This window comes from Pelophylax lessonae, assembly GCF_965119305.1.
Source record: "Pelophylax lessonae genome assembly, chromosome: 2".
Classification (NCBI taxonomy): domain Eukaryota; kingdom Metazoa; phylum Chordata; class Amphibia; order Anura; family Ranidae; genus Pelophylax; species Pelophylax lessonae.
Window position 1 is genome coordinate 338,941,867 of NC_138769.1, and position 20,752 is coordinate 338,962,618.

General features: G+C 42.7%; 1 protein-coding gene across 1 annotated transcript; it reads left to right on the forward strand.

Moving 5' to 3' along the window:
* The first annotated feature begins 397 nt into the window (after positions 1-397).
* SRSF4 (serine and arginine rich splicing factor 4) lies at positions 398-12,921 on the forward strand. The gene is made up of 6 exons (XM_082248515.1): positions 398-693; positions 4,460-4,587; positions 8,155-8,267; positions 8,463-8,665; positions 11,705-11,740; positions 11,868-12,921. The coding sequence occupies exons 1-6, from the start codon at positions 569-571 to the stop codon at positions 12,634-12,636; spliced, it is 1,374 nt and encodes a 457-aa protein (XP_082104641.1). The 5' UTR covers positions 398-568; the 3' UTR covers positions 12,637-12,921.
* Positions 12,922-20,752: the final 7,831 nt, after the last annotated feature.

Consider the following 20,752-nt stretch of genomic DNA (forward strand, 5'->3'; position numbering starts at 1 on the left):
GCAAAGTCGCATGGCAAGTTGTACTCCATGATTACCAATGAGTACCGTTCATATCTGTGCGACGTTAAGTTGCAAGGACTTTAAAGAAGTCCTTGCACTGCTTTGGTCCGTCTTTGATGTGTTTTGAGGTCCATAGACATAGGCATTGCTTCAAGTCCAGTCAAAATCACGTCCAAAAAATTGCAGAGTTTTAGGTCGCACAAGCGTGAAAGGGGCATAAAAAGCATGTCCTCATATTAATGCACTTTGTGTTTCAAACGAAAGTAGTCGCTACTAGCTACACTACTCTGAAAAGCCAATAATCTCCACCATCATGGGGAGAGAGAGGGAAGGAGATGGATAGAGAGAACACGTCACCCGGAAGTGCTCCGTACGCACTCTGTGCGTTCCACTAGTACCATTTCCTGTGCGCTTTCTGCTTCCGGTTTGGAGCCCGCGCTTGCTTTTGCAGCTGGAATCCCGAGTGTGTGTCCGGGTGAGACGATAGCACGTTGGCTGTAACGCGGGCAGCAGTGACCAAGCTTCCCTGTCCTTTTCTCCTACAGCTTACCGCCAGCCTGCCGACCCCATGTCGCGCCTATCGACCTTACCGCGGGTCTATATCGGGCGCCTGAGCCATCGGGCCCGGGAGAGGGACGTGGAGCGTTTCTTCAAGGGCTTTGGGAAGATCGTAGAGGTGGATCTGAAGAACGGGTGAGTGGCGATCGATGTGTAGAGCTGCGATGGCTGCCTCTGAGAGCTGCGCGGGCTTTATAAAAGAGCCAAACGTCGACCTGTAACAGCAGATCGGAAGAGTAGGCCTTTGTGGGGGGGGCCTCTATCACTGTGCCCCCCTACTTATCCTGAGATACTGCCACTTTGTAGCCAGGGCAATGCCATGCTTTATTTTCAAAAAGTCAGTGTGATTGCTGTGTGTGCTTTCTCTTTATAGCTAAAGGCAAAACTTTCATTCTAGCAGTTTTGGAGCCCTGAGGGGTTAAAAGGCCTGTCAGGTTTTTATTGTCGTGTCTACGTTTACGCTTGTGCGTTGAGGGAACGTGCGCAAAATAGGCTTTTCTGCAACGTAAAAACGTGCTGCTGAGAATCCGCACACTCACACAAACCATTTAAAGTGTTACTAAACCCAGGAGCTTGCATTCACTATATCTGGTCTCTCACAGGACATGGAAATGCAATTATTTTATTGATTATAAACTGTTAAATATGTTTTATCATCAGCAGTCTTGTGACTTCTATCAGTGTCCTGTTAAAGCTTGTAGGAGGAGTTTTAATTCTCCCCTGATTGTCCTATGAGGCTGCATGACCCTCTGGACAGTGCTGATTGGCCCTGTGCTGATCACATGCAGCCTCGGAAGAAAAGAAAAAAATACACAGCAAACTGAGCATGTGCAGAGCGCCTCTTAGGGCTCTGTACTATCAGCAGATGGATGGGGGACAGTAAAAGAAGTGGAGGATCAGATAGAATCAAACAGCCTTTTTACACAGTGCAGGGGATTAACAGTGAGTTGAGCATGATTTACTGTATATACGGACTGATATTACTTTGGTGATTTCAAGCCCCTTTCACACTTGTGTGACATGAAAGTCTTATGATTTTGAGTGGACTTGAAGCAATGCCTGTGTAAGCGTGAGGTCTATGGGCCTCAAGTCACATCAAAGTAGTGCAGGGACTACTTTGAAGTCGCACGGATATAAACAGTACCCATTGGAAATCATAAGGTATGACTTTTCATGCAACCTTGCAGTCACAAGTCGAAGGACAAGTTGCACAAGTGTGAAAGGGGCCTTAGTAACACTTTACCACTGATATGGGTGCTTACAATGATCAGCTTTTATTTATGTAAAACCTTAAAAGTGGTTGTAATGGCTGAAGGTTTTTATAATGCATGAAGGTAAAAAAAAAACATTCAGTGTGCAGCTCCCCCTAATACTCAAGCCTGATCTCAATCCAGTGATGTGCACGAAACTCTAGGCTTTCCTGGTTCTCTCCCTTCTGATTGGCTGAGATGCAGCAGCAGAAAACATTGGCTTCCACTGCAGTCAATTGCAGCCAGTGAGAAGGGGGGGGGGCTAAGCTGTGCTCTCTGCGTCTTATGGACTTAGAGAGCCAGCTCCGTAGCGAGCATGCACAAGCTACTTGCTATAGGGGTACTCAGCAAGGGGCCCAGAGCACTGACAGGGGGACCCAAGAAGAGGGGGATCAGGGCAGCTCTGTGCAAAACCGCTGCACAGAGTAGGTAAGTATAACATTAATGATTTCCTTTACAATCATTTTAAGACCCCACTCACACGTGAGCGTTTTGTAGCTCAAAAACACTCAACAAGCAAAAACCTAATGCTTTCAATGGCCTCTGTTTACATCTGAGCATCCTGTTGTTTGTAGCAAACCGCCTGTCACTCAAAAAAAGTACACAAGCTAGTTTTCGAGCAGAATTGAGCATTTTTTTTAGTCCCCGTAGACTTCAATGGAAATGCCCGAAAAACACGGCATGGGTTTTTTTTCAAGCGCTTGGGTGTGCGTTTACTGCTCAAACAGGGCCTCTCCCCCTTTTCAGCAGCACTACACACCTTTTTAGTGCCTGATAAAATGCTTGATAAAAGCTGTAAAACATGCAATTCTACTCCCAAAAAAAAAACACTTGAAAAAGTGACGGTTGGTACTCTTTCACGCTGTCATTTTTCAAGCGCTTTTGCTTTAAAAAAAAAAGAAAAAAGCACCTGAAAAGCTTAAGAAAAATTCTTCCCTTTAAAATCAATGAATGTGTTCACACTGGGGCAGTGCTCTTCCCTTGCAGTGAAAAAAATAAATGCTTGCAGCATGTTTGGGGCACTTAAAAGTAGTGCCCCAATAACACCTTCCCATTAAATGCAATGGGAAACGCGATAAAAACGTAACCGCAATGAGTTTTTGGTGTGTTTTTTTTTTTTTTTTTTTTTTTTGTTACACGTCCTTTTTTGTAAACTGCTGCATTTGGCACCTTTCAGGGGAAAGCGGGTGCCTGTTTTTTTGTGTGTGTGTCCCGCCACATTCACAAAGCACAGGGTGCATGCGCAGTAGGGGACCGGCTGTGAAGCCGCAAGGCTTCACTGCCAGTTTCCCTCATACGAAATGGCGGCGGCAGCACCCGAGATCTGATTGAAAATCGGCTTGGGTGCCAACATCGTGGGATCCCTGGAAAGGTAAGTGTCCTTATATTAAGTCAGCAGCTACAGCTACTGACTTTTAATTTTTTTGGTGGGGGGCCTGGAGCTCTGCTTTAACAGTATTTCCTAAAAAGAGCAAGACACTCATTGACGTCATTCATATTTACATAGTCTGGTTGAAAAAAGCCCATCTAGTTCAACAAATAAAACTGAAAAAAAAAATAAATATGCAATTCTATACCCACAGTAATGAATAAACAAAAGGAAAAAAAAAAGACAAAGTTGGACTATACTGGCCTGACAAGGAGTACACAAAATGTATATAAAATATAATTTTATTACAAAATTCCTTAAAAATCGTACAAATATGTATATACATATCCACAAAAACAATGCTAGAAGTCTTACTCATAGGCAAAACTAACTGCAACTTCTTGTGTATGTGATCTTCATTACATTATTCATGGCTTAAATGCGCAATCCAAGTGTATATCTAACTCTCCATGAGTCAACGCGTTTCACTTAAGTTAGTTTCCTCAGGACGCATGGACGATAATTGCAGTTGTCATAACAGAAAAATGTTGTCCCTCCCCCAAAAAGTGCTAAAATTAGAAGAGGGGGTGGGAAGACGCAAAGCGGAATTTCCCCTTTAGGGTAAAGTAGAACAAGGAGTCCTGAAAGTGATGACAGACGGAAGGATTTGATTTGATTTGAGTGCTGGTTCCCTCTACACTTCCTTAGCATAACTCATTTTTAGCAATGCTGTTAGTACACTTTGTATGTAAACTTTAACAATCCATTTCTCTCTCTTTTTTTTTTCTCCCTTTTGGTATGTTAAAGATACTCCAGCCATTTGCAGAAAAAGTATTAACAGCTACAAATGCTATTATCTGCCGATTTTTTAATTACCAGGTGCTTACTAGTCCAGGGATCCAGCACGTCATCACCCAGGCCAGTTCTTCTCTGGCCTTCTGGTCTCCAGTGCTGCCGTTTTGTGTGTGGAAAGCCGGCCGTGACTTCTTACTATATGCATTATTGGCAGAGGAGGAGTAAAATTAATGGAACTTCTGATTTTAAGTGACATCCCTCTTTAATGTAAACCATTGAAAGTATTTTATTAAATCTGTTTTGACAAGTGCAAATAAGTTAAACCAACTAGAAGTCTAGTAAGCTGATAACTTCCCGTGCCTCTGGATTGTTAGCATTGTTTCCTGCTATCTCTGTGAACTAATATTTAAGGACGTGTAAGCTGCTACACTGTCAGTTTTGTTCTTGGGTTTAGATCCACTTTAGGAATTGCCTACATGTTTTTCAGGTATGGCTTTGTGGAGTTCGAAGACATGCGTGATGCTGAAGATGCAGTTTATGAGATGAATGGAAGGGACCTTTGTGGTGAACGGGTCATTGTGGAACATGCAAGGGCTCCAAGGAGAGAAGCTCGCAGTAAGTTTGCCATATGCACTTTTGTGCTTTTCTCAGGGCTCTAAAATGCATTCTGCTAATCCAATTTGGTATTGGATGTACCAAAAAATGTTGGACCTGCAATCTGCATACAACAGCACTTTAACCAGTAACAGATAGGATATTGCTAAACTACAGAGCTAAAACAACATTGCGCCTCCTTTGGTCCTGAGCAATTAGACATGAGACTGGGAACAACTCATTCAGTTAAATTCATGCTCACTATATTTCTAAAACTTTGCTGGCAATTCAAACATGGACCACTTTACGTGTTGGCGAAAATTGTCAAATCCTTTGTATAAATCTAAAATCGTCTCTGATACTGTTGAAACATACATAGTTCTCAGAGGCAAAGTTAACTGTCCCATTAATGAGCTATACATTGCAATGAATACTTAGAACAGCCCTGTTGAAGCAAAAAAAAAAGTCTAACCTAAATCTGTTAAAGAAGAGTTTATACTTAATTGGCTCAGCACCCATTTATGTAATCTTCCATCTGCTGCAGAGCTATGCCACCCCTAGCCCTGTGTTCTGTAGTAAACACCGGGTGCCACAGAAGACACAAGCATCGAACTGGGCTGGATGTCAAAATTCTTTTGGGGCAGCAAAGCGCTGCAGCAGATTTCACTATAGACAGTGGGCCAGGTACGTATAACATTTCTCCCTCTGCAGGACATCTTTGACGTTTTTTCCCAATAGGGTTACTTTTAAAATGGTCTAAATGAAGGCAAAATTGAGTAGTCGCAATTGTATAAAAAAGAGAGCCGCAGGGCGCGCCTGTATGTCTACTAATACAGTACATAGAGTTATGGCGCTGTTGGGTGTGGACAAGAGTGCTGCTTTCAGGAAAATCATTTGCAGCACTGTTTATAGCAGTATTCAAATAGAGGCTTCTTTTTCACTTAAAGTGGAAGTAAAGCCCAACACTATCTATTATTAAGTGTTCCCTCCTCCTCCTACCTATTGTGTATACAAAAAAAAAAATCTATTTTTTGTTTAATCCGCTACAGTCCGGTCCTATAATCCTGCAGCTATCCTGTGTCAGTAAGCTGCAGGAGTGTGGAGTGGGTTTTCCAGAGGATCAAAGGATCAGGTAGGTATAGCCTTCATGTGCCCCCCCCCCCCCCCCCTGGACAAACTGGACAGTTTCCCATGCACTGCATGGGGGGTAAAAAATCCTGGAGTTCTGCTTTAAGATTTTTGAACCAACTCCTATTAATATTAAATTACTTGGCTTGAGTTCATATTTTTTTTTGGTAGAGTTTTACTAGGGATGCACCGAAATGAAATTCTTGGCCGAAGCCGAATAATAATAAAATGCTTGGCCGAAGGCCGAATACCGAACGCGGTGTTTCACATTTTTTAACATAAAATATGCCCATTAGCGTGCCCCTTAACATAAAATATGCCCATCAGAGTGCCCCTTAACATAAAATATGCCCATCAGAGTGCCCCTTAACATAAAATATGCTCATCAGAGTGTCCCTTAACATAAAATATGCTCATCAGCATGTCCCTTAGCATAAAATAAGGGGCACGCTGATGGGCTCATTTTATGTTAGGGGGCACTCTGATGGGCACATTTTATGTCAGGGGGCACGCTGATGGGCACATTTTATGTCAGGGGGCACGCTGATGGGCACATTTTATGTTAGGGGGCACTCTGATGGGCAAAACAAAACATTTAAATCAGCATTGCTCTTAACATAAAATATGCCCATTAGCGTGCCCCTTAAAATGAAATATGCCCATCAGAGTGCCCCTTAACATAAAATATGCTCATCAGCATGTCCCTTAGCATAAAATAAGGGGCACGCTGATGGCCACATTTTGTCAAGGGGCACTTTATAGGGCACTGTGGCAACAACATATGGCAGTCTGCACACTAATGCTTGTGCAGCTGCCAGCAACTGTATTCTTCTCTCCCAAATGTGCTCAGCTGCACATCACATACCTCTATAACTGCAGCCAGAGCCAAATGCCGCGAACAGGGGGGGCGGGGCGTGGACCAAGTGTGAAGGAGCCGCCAGTCAGGAGCAGGGGGCGGGACGCGCACGTGACGTCACACCCCCCTACGCGGCCGGACAGGACACCAGCGGGAAGGGAGCCGCGGTCAGGGCGGAAGCTACAGAGAATGCATACATATCAGAGGGTTACTGCAGAGGACATAATAGAGAACCACGAGCCGCAATGAGGTGAGAGACATTGTTCGGCTTAAATTATTCGGCCTTTTGATTTATTCGGCCGAACACCGAAAGTGCCATTTTCCCTATTTTCGGCCGAATAATGTTCGGCCGCCGATTATTCGGTGCATCCCTAAGTTTTACCTTTTATTGAACATTTACAGCTGCATATGCACAAGCACGGCACTACTATACATTCAGTATGCAATGTCTTTTTGCATGTGTGCTGTTGGTCAAACACAACTCTGAGACAGCTTTGTCAAAACAGAATAGGTTACCAAAATAAATGTACTGGGGGAAAGTGGCGGCTGATAGTGTTGACCCCTTTTCTGAAAATGCTAATCTGCAAGTTAAGGATCAGTACCTGAGAAAGCATGGAATCTAGGGATAGCTAAGCAACTCGTTTTCTTAGGTTAACCATAGCATATTATTGTCTCGCTCAAAATGGATTACACTTTGAGTTTTTATTTTAAATTCAGCTAATTGGCTAAATAACCTTCTTCTAATAACTAGATGTATAGGATGTGCTTTATACCAGTGCTGCATCTTGCATTTTCTTTTTCCTCTTTATTAGATAGAAAAACATTGTTTGTGTTCATGCTACCAGCCAGACTGGTTTATTTTAATAGCACAATTATTTGCAAATTAAACAGCTTTTTTAATGTAGCTTAGTTGATATTTGCCTGTCCTTAAATGTTTATCATTACTGTAATGCTATATTTTATCCCCTGTACTTTTTAAAATGGCTCTGAATACTCTAGAAACCTCTGATTTAGTCATTCGGTTGCCATTTTATTAAACTGCCATGGGGTGATAATGCATAAGCTAGTGTGAGACTGACCAGATGTCTGTCTCCAGGTAATTTAATTGTGCAGCTTGTCCCTTCCTCCTCCTCTCTCTTCTTCTTGTGAGATCCGAGGAGGAGCCGCGGGGGGGGCACTTACGTGGGTGAGCGCGTTGGGTTTACCAGTCAGCGGGGGGCCCAAGGCAGCTGTCCGACGCAGGGCATGCAGAGGGCGCGTGGGTAGCTGAGGGCTCTCCATTGTTTCAAGGTAAGTGATTGGTGGGGAGCATGGGGTTATTTGTTGACAAATTTAAAGTGGGTTACTATTTAGAATATTTACACAGTAATTATTGTTACTGTTTTGGAAATTGAATGATTGTAATGTAGTTAGGGTTGTTTGAGTTATTCTCTACTAGATGGGTGGATAGCTGGGTGCTTTAATTCTTGGAATATTATTTTGATAGTGCTTTGGAATCCTTTATTGGATGTAAAAATGATAGCCCTAGATAGTGTACATCTCAGAACTATGTTTCACTAAATGCTTTTGGACATCCCCCTGAATTTTTTTCCTTCTGGATCCAGGTGGTTATGGATACCGCAAAAGTGGTAATGAGAAGTTCGGGCCTCCAGTTCGAACAATCTACCGGCTGAGGGTAGAGAACCTTTCCACTCGATGTAGTTGGCAGGACCTTAAGGTAGGAAATCGTCTGAAAATTTTGTCTATAATCCAGAGGGAAGTGAAATGTGGCCATTATTTTTATTTGCAGTGTGTTTACATCAGAAAGTTTTTATTTTTGTTTTCTTTTCTGTGGGTTTTTTGCTTACCACTTTTGCATCTGAACTGGACACCTCTTCATACAGTTGATGTATTTTTGTTTTGATTTCTATAGGATTTCATGCGCCAGGCTGGAGAAGTTACTTATGCGGATGCACATCAGCGTCGTCCTAATGAAGGAATCATTGAGTTCCGTACATATTCAGACATGAAGCGGGCGCTAGATAAACTGGATGGTTCACAAGTTAATGGGAGGAGAATACGTCTTGTGGAAGATAGGGCTGGATCCAGATACTCTTCTTCACGCAGTCGGTCCAGGTATGTTTTCTGGCACCCCATGTGTTTAATGGTCTGCTTTTGACCTAATGTGTACCAAAATGAAATATGTTATTATTCGGTATGCTGCATTTTTTTTTTTTCCCCCCTTTATTTTCATCTAATAATTCTGCTAGTAGCACACTTCTTGTCCTGGAGTGGCAAGCCTTATTCATTGTACTGTTTTATGGAGAAGCATGGCCCCCTTGGCTGCTTTCCTGATTTGAACTACAAACACCCTTCCCTTCCTCACACCTAACATAGGAGGTAGGTGTGATGTAGTTTTAGATTAGAATGCTAAAAAAGAGAACATTGACATTTCAGTGCACAGGAAGTTATAAGGGTACTAGTTTCCTGGCAGGAAGAAAACAAACGCAGCCGTCATATCTGTGGACTGGTAAGCTGCAATATACACCATTTTTGTTCTCCAGCTTAAATATATTTTTAAATGCCTAAAAAATAACAAAGATTACTTATTCATAGCTGGGTTATCGCAACAGACCAAAGAAAAGACGCATTCAGGAGGGCAGCATTTTTAATACCAAGATAGGAACAAGGGCACATGATTTAAAACCAACAGGAAGAAAGGTTAAAATCTAACCCTACAAAGTATTTTACCCAAAGAGTAGTTGATGCTGGCAACAGACTTTAGCATTGCTAGTCAGTCAACAGAGAATTTACAACTGAAGTTGTTTACGCAAGTGTGTGTGTGTATGTATGTGTGTATATATATATATATATATATATATAATATAATGTGTGTCCCATGTCCGTGGCAGCTGAATGATGTAGAAATATTCTCCCCACTGCCACCAGGTCACCCCCCCCCCCCCCCCCTCCACCGTACTGATCTTCTTGCCCTCCTGGGTGTTACCGTCAGCTTCTGCAAGTGTGAAATGGTTGTGCTGCTAACCCGCCACCTTTATTCATAGAGCTCCTAATATTCTTTTCCATAATGCAGAGTGTTCTGTGGTTTGAGGAGGCTGTCATTAATCTACAACCCAATTCCAAGATGGGACGCTGTGAAAAATCTACAAAAACATACTACAGTGTTTGGCAATATAACCCCATATTTTATTCACAGTAGAAAGTAGAAAACCTATTAAATATCATTCTGTTTTTATGTAGATTTTACACAGCATCCTAACTTTTTTAGAATTGGGGTTTTACCCATACGCCACACACCATCGTGAAAACAATAATTCTAGGGCAGTGATTCATGGGTAACTCTAAATTGTTGACCTTAGAAGAAAAATTCCAGGTATGGATATTTTTACATAGATGCATTGGTCCAGCTATACATATACAATACCTGTGGGATTTATCATTCTAGAAGCTGGAATTCGCTTTAATAGACAAATAGCTGCATTCTGAACACAAGAGGTTAGCTGCTCAGCCCAGGCGCCATGCAGAGATTGCTTTGTGTTTTCTCAATGAATGCAAAGAGTTCTCCGATTGTAAGAGGTGCAGAGGCGGGGCAGTGATGTCACACTCTCCATGTTGTTCAATCAGAGAATGCTTTGCATTCATTAGGAAAATGCAAAACATTCTCTGAATGGTGCCTGTGCCCAACAGCCGACCACCTGTGTTCACAATGCAGCAGGGCAGTTTTGGTTATCATAGTTTGAGTATGATTCATAGACGCACACCCTTTTTAATGGCTTGACTGGTTTGGTAAGTATTTATTCAAAGCAGCCTCCTCTTTTATATTTAATAACTTCTTGGGTAATATATTGTTTGTGTACCCTTAAATTAGCCTATCTTTTGTTCCAAAATTTGACCTTGGTAAATAGTTACGCTGATATTGTGTGACAAAAAATTGCAACTACCGACATTTTATTTTCCAGGGTTGCTGCTTTCAGAAAATTTTGAGGGTTTTTAAGTAATCTAAAATGTAAATTTTTATCATGTTTTCGAAAACAGGAGGGAGGGATAAAAGCAAACAAACACAAAGGCGCATCGACCTAGCACATTATCCTCAATATAGGCTTTATTGTTAAAACATATAAAAATGGCTACTCACAAACAAAGGTGAAAATCAATCACATCGGACTCAAAATCTTGAGTGTCGAGAGTAGTCCATACAAATGTCCCTTGTCCTATTAGGATGACGGCTGACGCGTTTCAAGGCATACGCCTCTTCCTCAGGGCGTATGCCTTGAAACGCATCAGCCGTCATCCTATAGGACAAGGGACATTCGTATGGACTACTCTCGACACTCAAGATTTTGAGTCCGATGTGATTGATTTTCACCTTTGTTTGTGAGTAGCCATTTTTATGTTTTAACAATAAAGCCTATATTGAGGATAATGCGCCTGGTCGATGCGCCTTTCTTTGTGTTTCTTGTTTGCAGTATTGTTGGACTGCCCCAGTCCTTTTAGGCAGCAGGATCCTAGCCATCCAAGACGCCATTTTGAAAGTCCCGTGGGCAGAGCAGTCAAGGAGTCGGCTTTTCTGAGCGCAGGAGATAGGTGGTTTATCCACCTTGTTTTTGTTGGGAGGGATAAACGCTCTGGCAGCAAAAGGATTAAATCAAGCCTTTTTGTTTTTTAAATGATGCAGTGCAGCTTCCTGATGCGATTTGCTGCTGGGTCTTGGGGTGATGAGTATACTATACTATTGGGAGATTACTATATTTACAGGCTGCTAGATGTAAAGGAACTAAGAATGGAGCATGAGCGGGTGATGTATAGCTCCACCCCTCAATTTACAGATCCTGTTTTATTTATAGAGGTACAGCTTCTGTGAATGGGGCAGATGGACAGAAAAGGTGTGAATAGTTGGGACCTGTTAATGAGAGCCTATAAAAGCCCGTTAGATGTATTATTCCCCCTCTCCCTTCCCTACTGCCATGCAAGGATATTGGGGGGGGGGGGGCAGGCAAGGTGCTTGGGACAAAACAAGATTCCCTTTGTTTAAAAAAAAAAAAATCAGGATTGCTTTATTAAAGGATTAATATTGCATATATGGAGAAACAAAACAAGATTTCTACTGGTGCTTTGTGCGGAGGGTATAAAGCTCTTTTCTGTTCTTTGCTATAGGTCCCGCTCACGTAGGAGTAGTCCTTCTAGATCAAGGTCAGTGGTGTTTTTTCATTTATTTAATTTAACATTTTTATTTCCACAAGTCCTTTTTTAAATATTTTTTGTTGCGAAATGGAAAAATGTTGTTTCATTATATACATTTTTTTTATGTACATTTCAGGTCTCGTTCGCGCAGCAGGAGCAGAAGGCACAGTAGGAGAAGCAGGAGTTACAGCAAAGACAGCAGAGATAGCAGGAGTAAAGAGAAAAACGGAAGTAAGCCAAGGGATAACAGCAGCAGTAAAGAGAGAAGTCCAGACCATGCGCACAGTGATAGAGAGAGAAGCCTGAGCAGGGAAAGACGTGATAGTGATGGAAGTGTGAGAAAGGATAGGGACAGAAGTGGCAGCAGACATAGGAGAGATAGGAGCAGAAGCATGAGCATGGACAGGAAAGAGAAAAATAGCAGAAGGAGCAAGGAAAGGCGAGAGAGAGACAGAAGTCATAGCAGAGAGAGAAGTGGCAGCAAAGACAGAGATAGCCGAAAAAGGAGGGAATCTTGTAGCTCAGAAAGGAGCCATAGCAATGAAAGTAGAAAGAATGGTCGGCGATCAAGTCGTAGTATTAGCAACGAGAGATCTCGGAAACGTAGCAGGGAGAGAAGTCTCAGTGAAGAGAACTCCAAGAAAAGCAGGAGAGAGGACACAGTGGCATTTACTACAGAATCTGACCAGGAACATGAAATTGAGGAAGGTGAGATTGACTACCCTAGGTCTGCAACAGCCAATGTTCCTGCCCCATCATCTCCCCTATCATCTCCCCCACCTTCTCCCCTGCCTGCTGAACCTGTTGCGGCACCGGAAATTGAAGAGGAAGAGGAACAGGAACCTGCAGCAGTCAATTCTCCTTCCGAACAGGAATCTATGTCACCCTCCACCACAGAAGCTTGACTTTTTTTTTTCCCCTGACTTTCGTTTTCTAGAATGAGCTGCACTTGGCTCTGTTCGTGTTGAATATTTTATATTTATTTCATTTTTTTAATTAATATATATCTTCTGGCCTGTTAGCACCCTACTCAATATGTTCTTTATTTCAGAATGTAAAAGTGCTACAAACTAAAAGTTGTCTAGTCTTAAAGCAGCAGTACACAATTGAAGCGGCATCTTGGGTAAAAAAAAAAAAAAAGAGAAGCATTCATCAAAACATTAAAATACAGCAGTAAAGCATGGCTGTCTTTAAGTAAAAGAAACAAAATAAAATTACTCTTGCTGAACAAAAGTGTAGTCCCTTTCCATTAGGCCAGCGTTTGTAAAAAGGGTCTGCCAGTCTACAACCAAAGTGTGCCACACAGATATCTGGTTTGCACTATCTTTTGAAAGTGTTAAGGTAGGGTGTCGCACCACATGGTTATTGATTCTGCTATGTTCAAGCCTGACATACCAGCTTCCTGGCAGTAAGTTCATGGAGAAGTAAAAAAATACTGTTTTATTCCGTATTATGAACATATGCAGTTTCAAATATTTTTAGTACAGCTTTCACTGCCTGTATTATTGGTTTTTAAATAAAGGGCATAATGCTGATTAAATAATGGCTGGGTCGAATTAAGTATAAGGTAAAGCCGTGCATATTATCTGAAAATCTCAATGCGCTGACATTGTGTGCTTCTTTTCACCTCCTGTAATAATTTGTGTCCATTTAGAAGTGTTCGACAATGAATCGGTCAAGAAGTGCTCAGGGGAAACCGGATGTGTAAAATTGTTTATAAACTTTAGGATTTCCCAACTCTGTACCTTTATCTTGCATATGATTTTTTTTTTTTCTCCTCTTGTAATTTTTATTTTTTAATGATAGTGACTGCCCTTCCTGGATTTCTTCATTCTATTCGAATAAAAAAATATTTTTGCTTCAAAAAGCATTGGGACATTTATTTAGAATTACTGTGAGCATGTTAAAAACTCAGAACTTCAGTTTTAGGAAATGTTTTCTATATTTACATTTTGGTATGATTTTCAGTGCTTTATACTTCAGCTACTTAAAGTCTATCTAAATCAAAGACAAAAATGTAAAGTGATTTAAAGGCTCAAGGTTTTTTTGTTGTGTGGATTTCTTTTCACACCAGGCAAAGGATTTCCAGGTACAGTAGTACCGTAAATACTAGAGTATAAGCCGAGTTTTTCAGCATGTTTTTTAATGCTGAAAAAGCCCCCCTCGGCTTATACTCGAGTCACTGTCTTTTTAAAAATGGCGCTGACGTGTCACTGCGCATGCCCGGGAATAGCCGAATGTGTATGGGCTTTCCCGAGCATCGGCGGCGCATTCGCAGTGACGTATTGGCGCTGGGCGGTGTGATTTTTAAATCTAAGGCGCCTCACCCACAGGTAAGTGAGACACGTCTGCAGCCCCTGCATTTCCTCATGCAGTGATGCGGGCATGGTACAGGACATTCTCCTTAACCATGCCCGCAGCACTGCATCTCCTGTGCCATGCCTGTACATACTGTGCCATCTCCTGTACCATGACCCGTGCCATGCCTGTACCATGACCTGTGCCATCTCCTGTACCATGCCCGCAGCCCCTGTTTTGTGTCTCGTGGTGGTCCAGTTGGTCCTGGTAACTGCTGCATTTCCCACCCTAGGCTTATACTCAATACGTTTTCCCACTTTTATGTTGTAAAATTGGGGGCCTTGGCGGCTTATATTCGGGTCGACTTATACTCGAGTATATACGGTAGATCTTTCTGGAAGTGGCTTTTCTTGCTTTTAACAAGTTAGGAATGACAGACTCCAAGACTAAAGCCCTGTACACACGTACCGATTGTCGGCCGTAAATACTCGGCCGACGACCAATCGGCCGATTGTAGGCTTGTTAGTATGATGCTGCCGACAGCGCATTTTCGGCCGAACAGAATCTGTTGTGCAGGCATTAAAACTTTTGTTGGCCAACACCAGAATGGCCGATTGTTCGCCAGTCAGTACAGAATTCGGCCGACAGACAGCAGATTAGCAAGACTGGGCATGCTCAGAAAAGAAAAAAAGACAAGGAAAGTTAACCATCACATGTCATCACTTCTGCAGTCGGCTGTTGTTGGACGACAAAATTCGTGTGCAGTCTTTTGCACTTTTCAGCGGACACGACAGCCCTGGACAAAAGACGGCCGATCGTTCGGCCGACGATCAGTACGGGGCTTAACTCTGTCTAAAAGTGTCTCTAACCCACATCATAAAAGAAACTATCAATAAATGATGTATTACATCATGGGTGTCCAACCTTTTGGCTTCTCTGGGCCACATTGAGTGTAGAGAAATTTTCTCGGTCCGCATGTAAAATATATACTGTAAAAGTATATAAGTAATAAAACGCTGCCACTCCTTTCCTGTTGTAACACAGCCGGCCGTTCTTTTCTCTGAAATGATCACAGTGCTCATGTGATCCTTCTATATAGGATCACATGTTTCTCTGGTCATTTCACAAGCCACGCCTCCACCCCCACAGTTAGAATCACTCCCCTAGGCTTACATTTAACCCATTGAGCACCCATAGGGTTTACCCCTTTCCTGCCAGTGTCATTGTTACCGTAACAGTGCATATATTTAGCACTGATTACTATAGTAATGTCACTGGTACCCCCAAAAATATCAGGGGTTCGATCTGTTCGCCGCAATGTCGCAGTCCCGCAGAAAATCGCAGATCGCCGCCATTACTAGCAATAAAAAAAAAAATGTAATTAAATCTTTCTCGTAGTTGGTAGACGTGATAACTTTTGCGCAAACCAATGAAAATACGCTTATTGCGATATTTTTGAAAAAAAAATGTAGCAGAAAACAAATTGGCCTAAAAAGTTAAATTTTGATTTTTAATTTTTTTTTTTTAAATGTCATATAGAATGTGAAAAATGCTTTTTTTTTTCTTTTTTAAAATCTTTTTTTTTTTTTTTTTTTTTTTTTTTTTTTAGCGCAAAAAATAAAAACCGCACAGGTGATAAAATACCACCAAAAGAAAGCTCAATTTGTGTGAAAAAGACATCAATTTTATTTGGGTACAGCGTCGCACGCAATTGTCCGGTAAAGTAACGCAGTGCCGAATCGCAAAATAGGGCCTGGTCATTAAGGGGGCAAATCCCTCCGGTCTTATAACAGAACTAGAGGATGATCAAGCTAAATGGAATCAGTATACAGAGGTTTTCTGAGAGATATTAACCACTTGCCAACTGGCGCAAGTACATATACTGCAACGGTCAGCCCCCCCTGAACAAAGTGACGTATAAGTACGTCACTCGCCCGCGAGCCAATAGGGGGCGAGCGCGTGCCGCTGGAGGCTCGCCCCCGCTCATTCACTGCCATCCCAGCGTGAGTGACTGGGGGCTCCGATGTCCACCGGTCACTCGCGTTCTCCCGCTGGAGAGGGAGAAAGACAGGTGGCTAATGTAAACAAAGCTGCCTGTCATTCTCCCTAGTGTAACTGCAGAGACTACACGATCCTGCTATGTAGGATCGTATATCGTATGTCTCTGTGGTTACATCAAAAGCCACGCTCCTTTACAGTTAGAAGCACGTCCCTAGGAACACACTTAACCCCTGGATTTCTAATAAAGTTAACCCCTTCCCTGCCAGTGTCATTTTTACAGTAACAGTGCATATGTATAGCACTGATTACTGCAGTAATGTTACTGGTACCCCCAAAAATGTCAGTCAAGGGTCCGATCTGTCCGCCGCAATGTTGCAGTCCCGCAAAAAAAAATCGCAGATCGCCGCCATTATTAGTTAAAAAAAAACAAAAATGACATAAATCTTTCCTTTAGTTGGTAAACTCAATAACTTTTGCACAAACCAATCAAAATACGCTTATTGCGATTTTTTTTTTTTTTTCACCAAAAATATGTAGCAGAAAGCAAATTGGCCTAAAACGTTAAATTTTGATTTTTACATTTTTTTTGGGGGGGGAATTTCATACAAAAAAATGTGAAAAATATTGTTATTTTTTCAAAATTGTCGCTCTTTTTTTGTTTATAGCGCAAAAAGTAAAAATCGCACAGGTGATACCACCAAAAGAAAGCCCTGTTTGTGGGAAAAAAGGACGTCAATTTCATTTGGGTACAGCGTCGCACGACCGCGTAATTGTCCGTTAAAGTCACACAGTGCCGAATCGCAAAATAGGCCCTGGTCTTTGAGCAGCCAAATCCTCCGGGGCTTAAGTGGTTAAAGGAACACTATAACCACCATGACCACTTCAGTGATTTGAAGTGGTTATGGTGGTAGAAGTCAGAAACGCTGCCCATTCTGGGATATTTACAGTTATGTGCTGCGGGCTAGTTGCACCCCTAGCACATATGACTTAGGCAGCCAGAAAATGTCATGTCCTTATTCATACATGTATGAACAAGGACATGACGTAGGACAAAACACAACTAGTTTATTTAAAAACATTTTGCAACAATTTTCACACGCTAATGCACATACCTTTTCTACTTATTTTGCAGACTGCTGGTGTGGTTACTGCTGGCGGGTAGTGTTGGTTTGTAATGCTGGTCATGATGTCTGGTACTGCTGGTCATGATGGAAGCAGTGGCTGCAGTAGAGAGCAGAGCCACTGCTTCCTGTCACAGGCGGAGTGCATTTCATATCACTCCGCCTGTGACAGAGCCGGAACGATACAGGAAGCAGCAGCTCTGTCACTGACTGCAGACATCCTAAGTCTCCCGCGGGAGATCGCACAGCACTTACGGGTGTCCGTGAGCCGCCAGCCAAAGGCAGGAGACTGTCTGGAGTTACGCGGGCGATGGGCCACATTGTCTGCAGTTCCGGGCCGCGGATTGGACATGCCTGTATTACATGCTGTTCGTGCTAACTCACTTTGAAATTCGTTTTGTATATTCTGCAAAAAAAAACCTGGTTAATCTCTCTCTCTCTCTCTCTCTCTCTCTCTCTCTCCACCTTCTGTTCATGTCAGGAAGGGATTTTGCAGCTGTGGTGGCAACTCTGCACATCCCTAGATTTCAGTGAGTTTCTATGCTTAAAAAAAAAAGGCAGACCATTTAAAAAAAAAAAAAAAAAAATATTTTACTTTCTGTTATAGAACACATCCAATAAGAAAATTGAATTTCTTCCTCAATTTAGGCCAACATGTATTTTGCTACTTATAAGTGTGTATTGATTGGTTTGCGCAAAAGGTATTGTGTCTACAGTGGGATATTTTATTTATAGTAATGGCAGTCACCAGCAACTTCTAGCGGAACTGCGATATTGCAGCGGACAAATCTGACACTAAATTATATTTTTGACACTTTTTAGGGACCAGTAACACGAATACAGTGATCAGTGCTAAAAAATATGCAGTCTCTGTACTAATGATACTGGCTGGGAAGGGGTTAACGGGGGGGGGGGGGGTAATCAAAGGGTTAAATGTGTTCCTAGCCAGTGGTTGTGTTCTGTGGGGGTAGCTGATTTTACTAAGGAAAGCATAGATCCAGGTCCCTGCTTTGCAGGAACACAGGAGCAATGGCTTTCCTCCTACCAGAATGACGATCTGTCTTGTTTACATAGGCAGATTGCTGTTCTGCCTGTGTAACAAACAATTGGCGGGTACAAGTGGACATTGAGTCAGTGCTGCCTGCCACTGGTTCTCCCACTCTGTGTGACCAGAGCAGGCCTGGCGGACCAGGAAGTGCCAGATCGCGTAATGGATAAGTGATATGGCGCAGAGCGGCTTCCCTGCTGCAGTATAGCTACAGTGGGTTGTCGTGAAGTGGTAAAATAGGTTATTGATATTTATTTCTCTGTATTCTAAAGGGTAATTTTTTTATTTTAACGTAACCAGCAGCAGAGGCCTAGAGACTCCTCCTGCTTATGATTCCCTATAGACAGGCTTTTCATCACATGCTGTTGCCTGCTCTGCATCAATGGATGTCTGGTCCTCGCCCATAATTTTCTACATCTTTGGAGCCTCAGCAACATCAGGAGCATTTCCTCACACATGTTAATAATGGGATCCATAGTGAAAGCACAAAAACGAAGACAGCTACAGTGGTTATAAGAAGTCTACACACCCCTGTTAAAAAGTCAGGTTTTTGTGATATAAAAAATGAGACAAAGATAAATAATTTCAGAACATTTTCCACCTTTAATGTGACCTATAAACTGCACAACTCTGAAACAACAAAATGAAACCATTTAGGTGGAGGTAAGTGTACAGCTTGTATAACAGTGTAAATTTGCTGTCCCCTCAAAATAACTCAACACACAGCCATTATTCAAAATTAAAGTAATTGTTTATATAGGATTACCTATAGCGCTTGCTTAACTTCTTCAGATCCGTGCTATAGCCGAAAGACGGCTACAGCGCGGACTCGAATTTCCGGGAGGCCGTCTTTAAACGGCCTCCCAGAAACAGGCTCCCTGCGCGCTCCCGTGAGCGCGCATCGGGGAAAATCTGTGTCGGCTGTGTCCCTTGGACACAGCCAATCACAGATCGTGGTAAATGGCCAATCACAGCGGCCATTTACCACGTGATCGGCCCATGCAATGAGAGATGATCTCATGTAAACATATGAGATCATCTCTCATCGCCAGCTCTCCTTCCTCACACAGAGACTGCAGTGTGAGGAAGGAGCAGAGCCGATCAGCCGTTCGGGGACACAGACAAATGTAATCAGGGCACTGATCACCAGTGCCCTGATTACAACAAAGGTAAATAAAATACAATGTGCCCCCCATCAGTGCCCATAGTGCTGCTAGTCAGTGCCTGCTCATCTAGGCACTGATGAGCACTGACTGGCAGCACTATGGGCACTGAGTGTGGGCACTGATGGTGCTGCCCATCAGTGCCACCCGTCAGTGTCCAGCAGTGCTCATCAGTGCAGCCTATCAGTGCCGCCTCATCAGCGCACATCAGTGAAGGAGAAAAATGTATTTATTTTCAAAATTTACTGACAGAAAATAAGAAAAACTTTTTTTTTTTCAAAATTTTCTGTCTTTTTTCTTTTTTTTTTTTTGTAAGAAATAAAAAACCCAGAGATGATTAAATACCACCAAAAAAAAATCTCTATTTGTGTGAAAAAAGTAGGGATGCACCGAAATGAAATTCTTGGCCGAAGCCGAATAATAATGAAATGCTTGGCCGAAGGCCGAATACCGAACGCGGTGCTTCGCATTTTTTTCATTTATTTTGCCAATTTTTAGGGGGCACGCTGATGGGCACATTTTATGTTAGGGGGCACGCTGATGGGCACATTTTATGTTAGGGGGCACTCTGATGGGCAAAACAAAACATTTAAATCAGCGTTGCTCTTAACATAAAATATGCCCATTAGCGTGCCCCTTAAAATAAAATATGCCCATCAGAGTGCCCCTTAACATAAAATATGCTCATCAGCATGTCCCTTAGCATTAGCATAAAATAAGGGGCACGCTGATGGCCACATTTTATGTCAAGGGAGCACTCTGTTGGGCACATTTTTTTTCTTTTTTTTTTTTTAAGGGGCACTTTATAGGGCACTCTAATGTAATGAGCATGGCAAGTGGCAACAACATATGGCAGTCTGCACACTAATGCTTGTGCAGCTGCCAGCTACCGTATTCTCCCCCAAATGTGCTCAGCTCCACATCACATACCTGAACTGCAGCCAGAGCCAAAAGCTGCGAACAGGGGGGCGGGGCGTGGACCTAGTGTGAAGGAGCCGCAGTCCGGAGCAGGGGGCGGGACGCGCGCGTGACGTCACACCCCCTACTCGCGGCCGGACAGGACACCGGCGGCGTGTGAGAAGGGAGCCGCGAGCTGCAATGAGGAAGGTGAGCGGTCAGGGCGGAAGCTGACATTGTTCGCTCTCAAAATTATTTGGCCTTTTGACTTATTCGGCCGAACGCCGAAAGTGCTATTTTCTCTAATTTCGGCCGAATTATGTTCGGCCGCCGAATATTCGGTGCATCCCTAGAAAAAAGTGATAAAAATTTCATATGGGTACAGTGTAGCATGACCGCGCAATTGTCATTCAAAGTGTGAGAGCGCTGAAAGCTGAAAATTGGCCTGGATAGGAAGGGGGTGAAAGTGCCCGGTAGGCAAGTGGTTAAACCT

Coding starts and splice junctions, on each gene's coding strand:
- SRSF4 (XM_082248515.1), top strand. CDS start 569: ATGTCGCGCCTATCGACCTTACCGCGGGTCTATATCGGGCGCCTGAGC. Junction 694..4,459: donor GAGGTGGATCTGAAGAACGG/GTGAGTGGCGAT, acceptor CATGTTTTTCAG/GTATGGCTTTGTGGAGTTCG. Junction 8,666..11,704: donor TCTTCACGCAGTCGGTCCAG/GTATGTTTTCTG, acceptor TCTTTGCTATAG/GTCCCGCTCACGTAGGAGTA.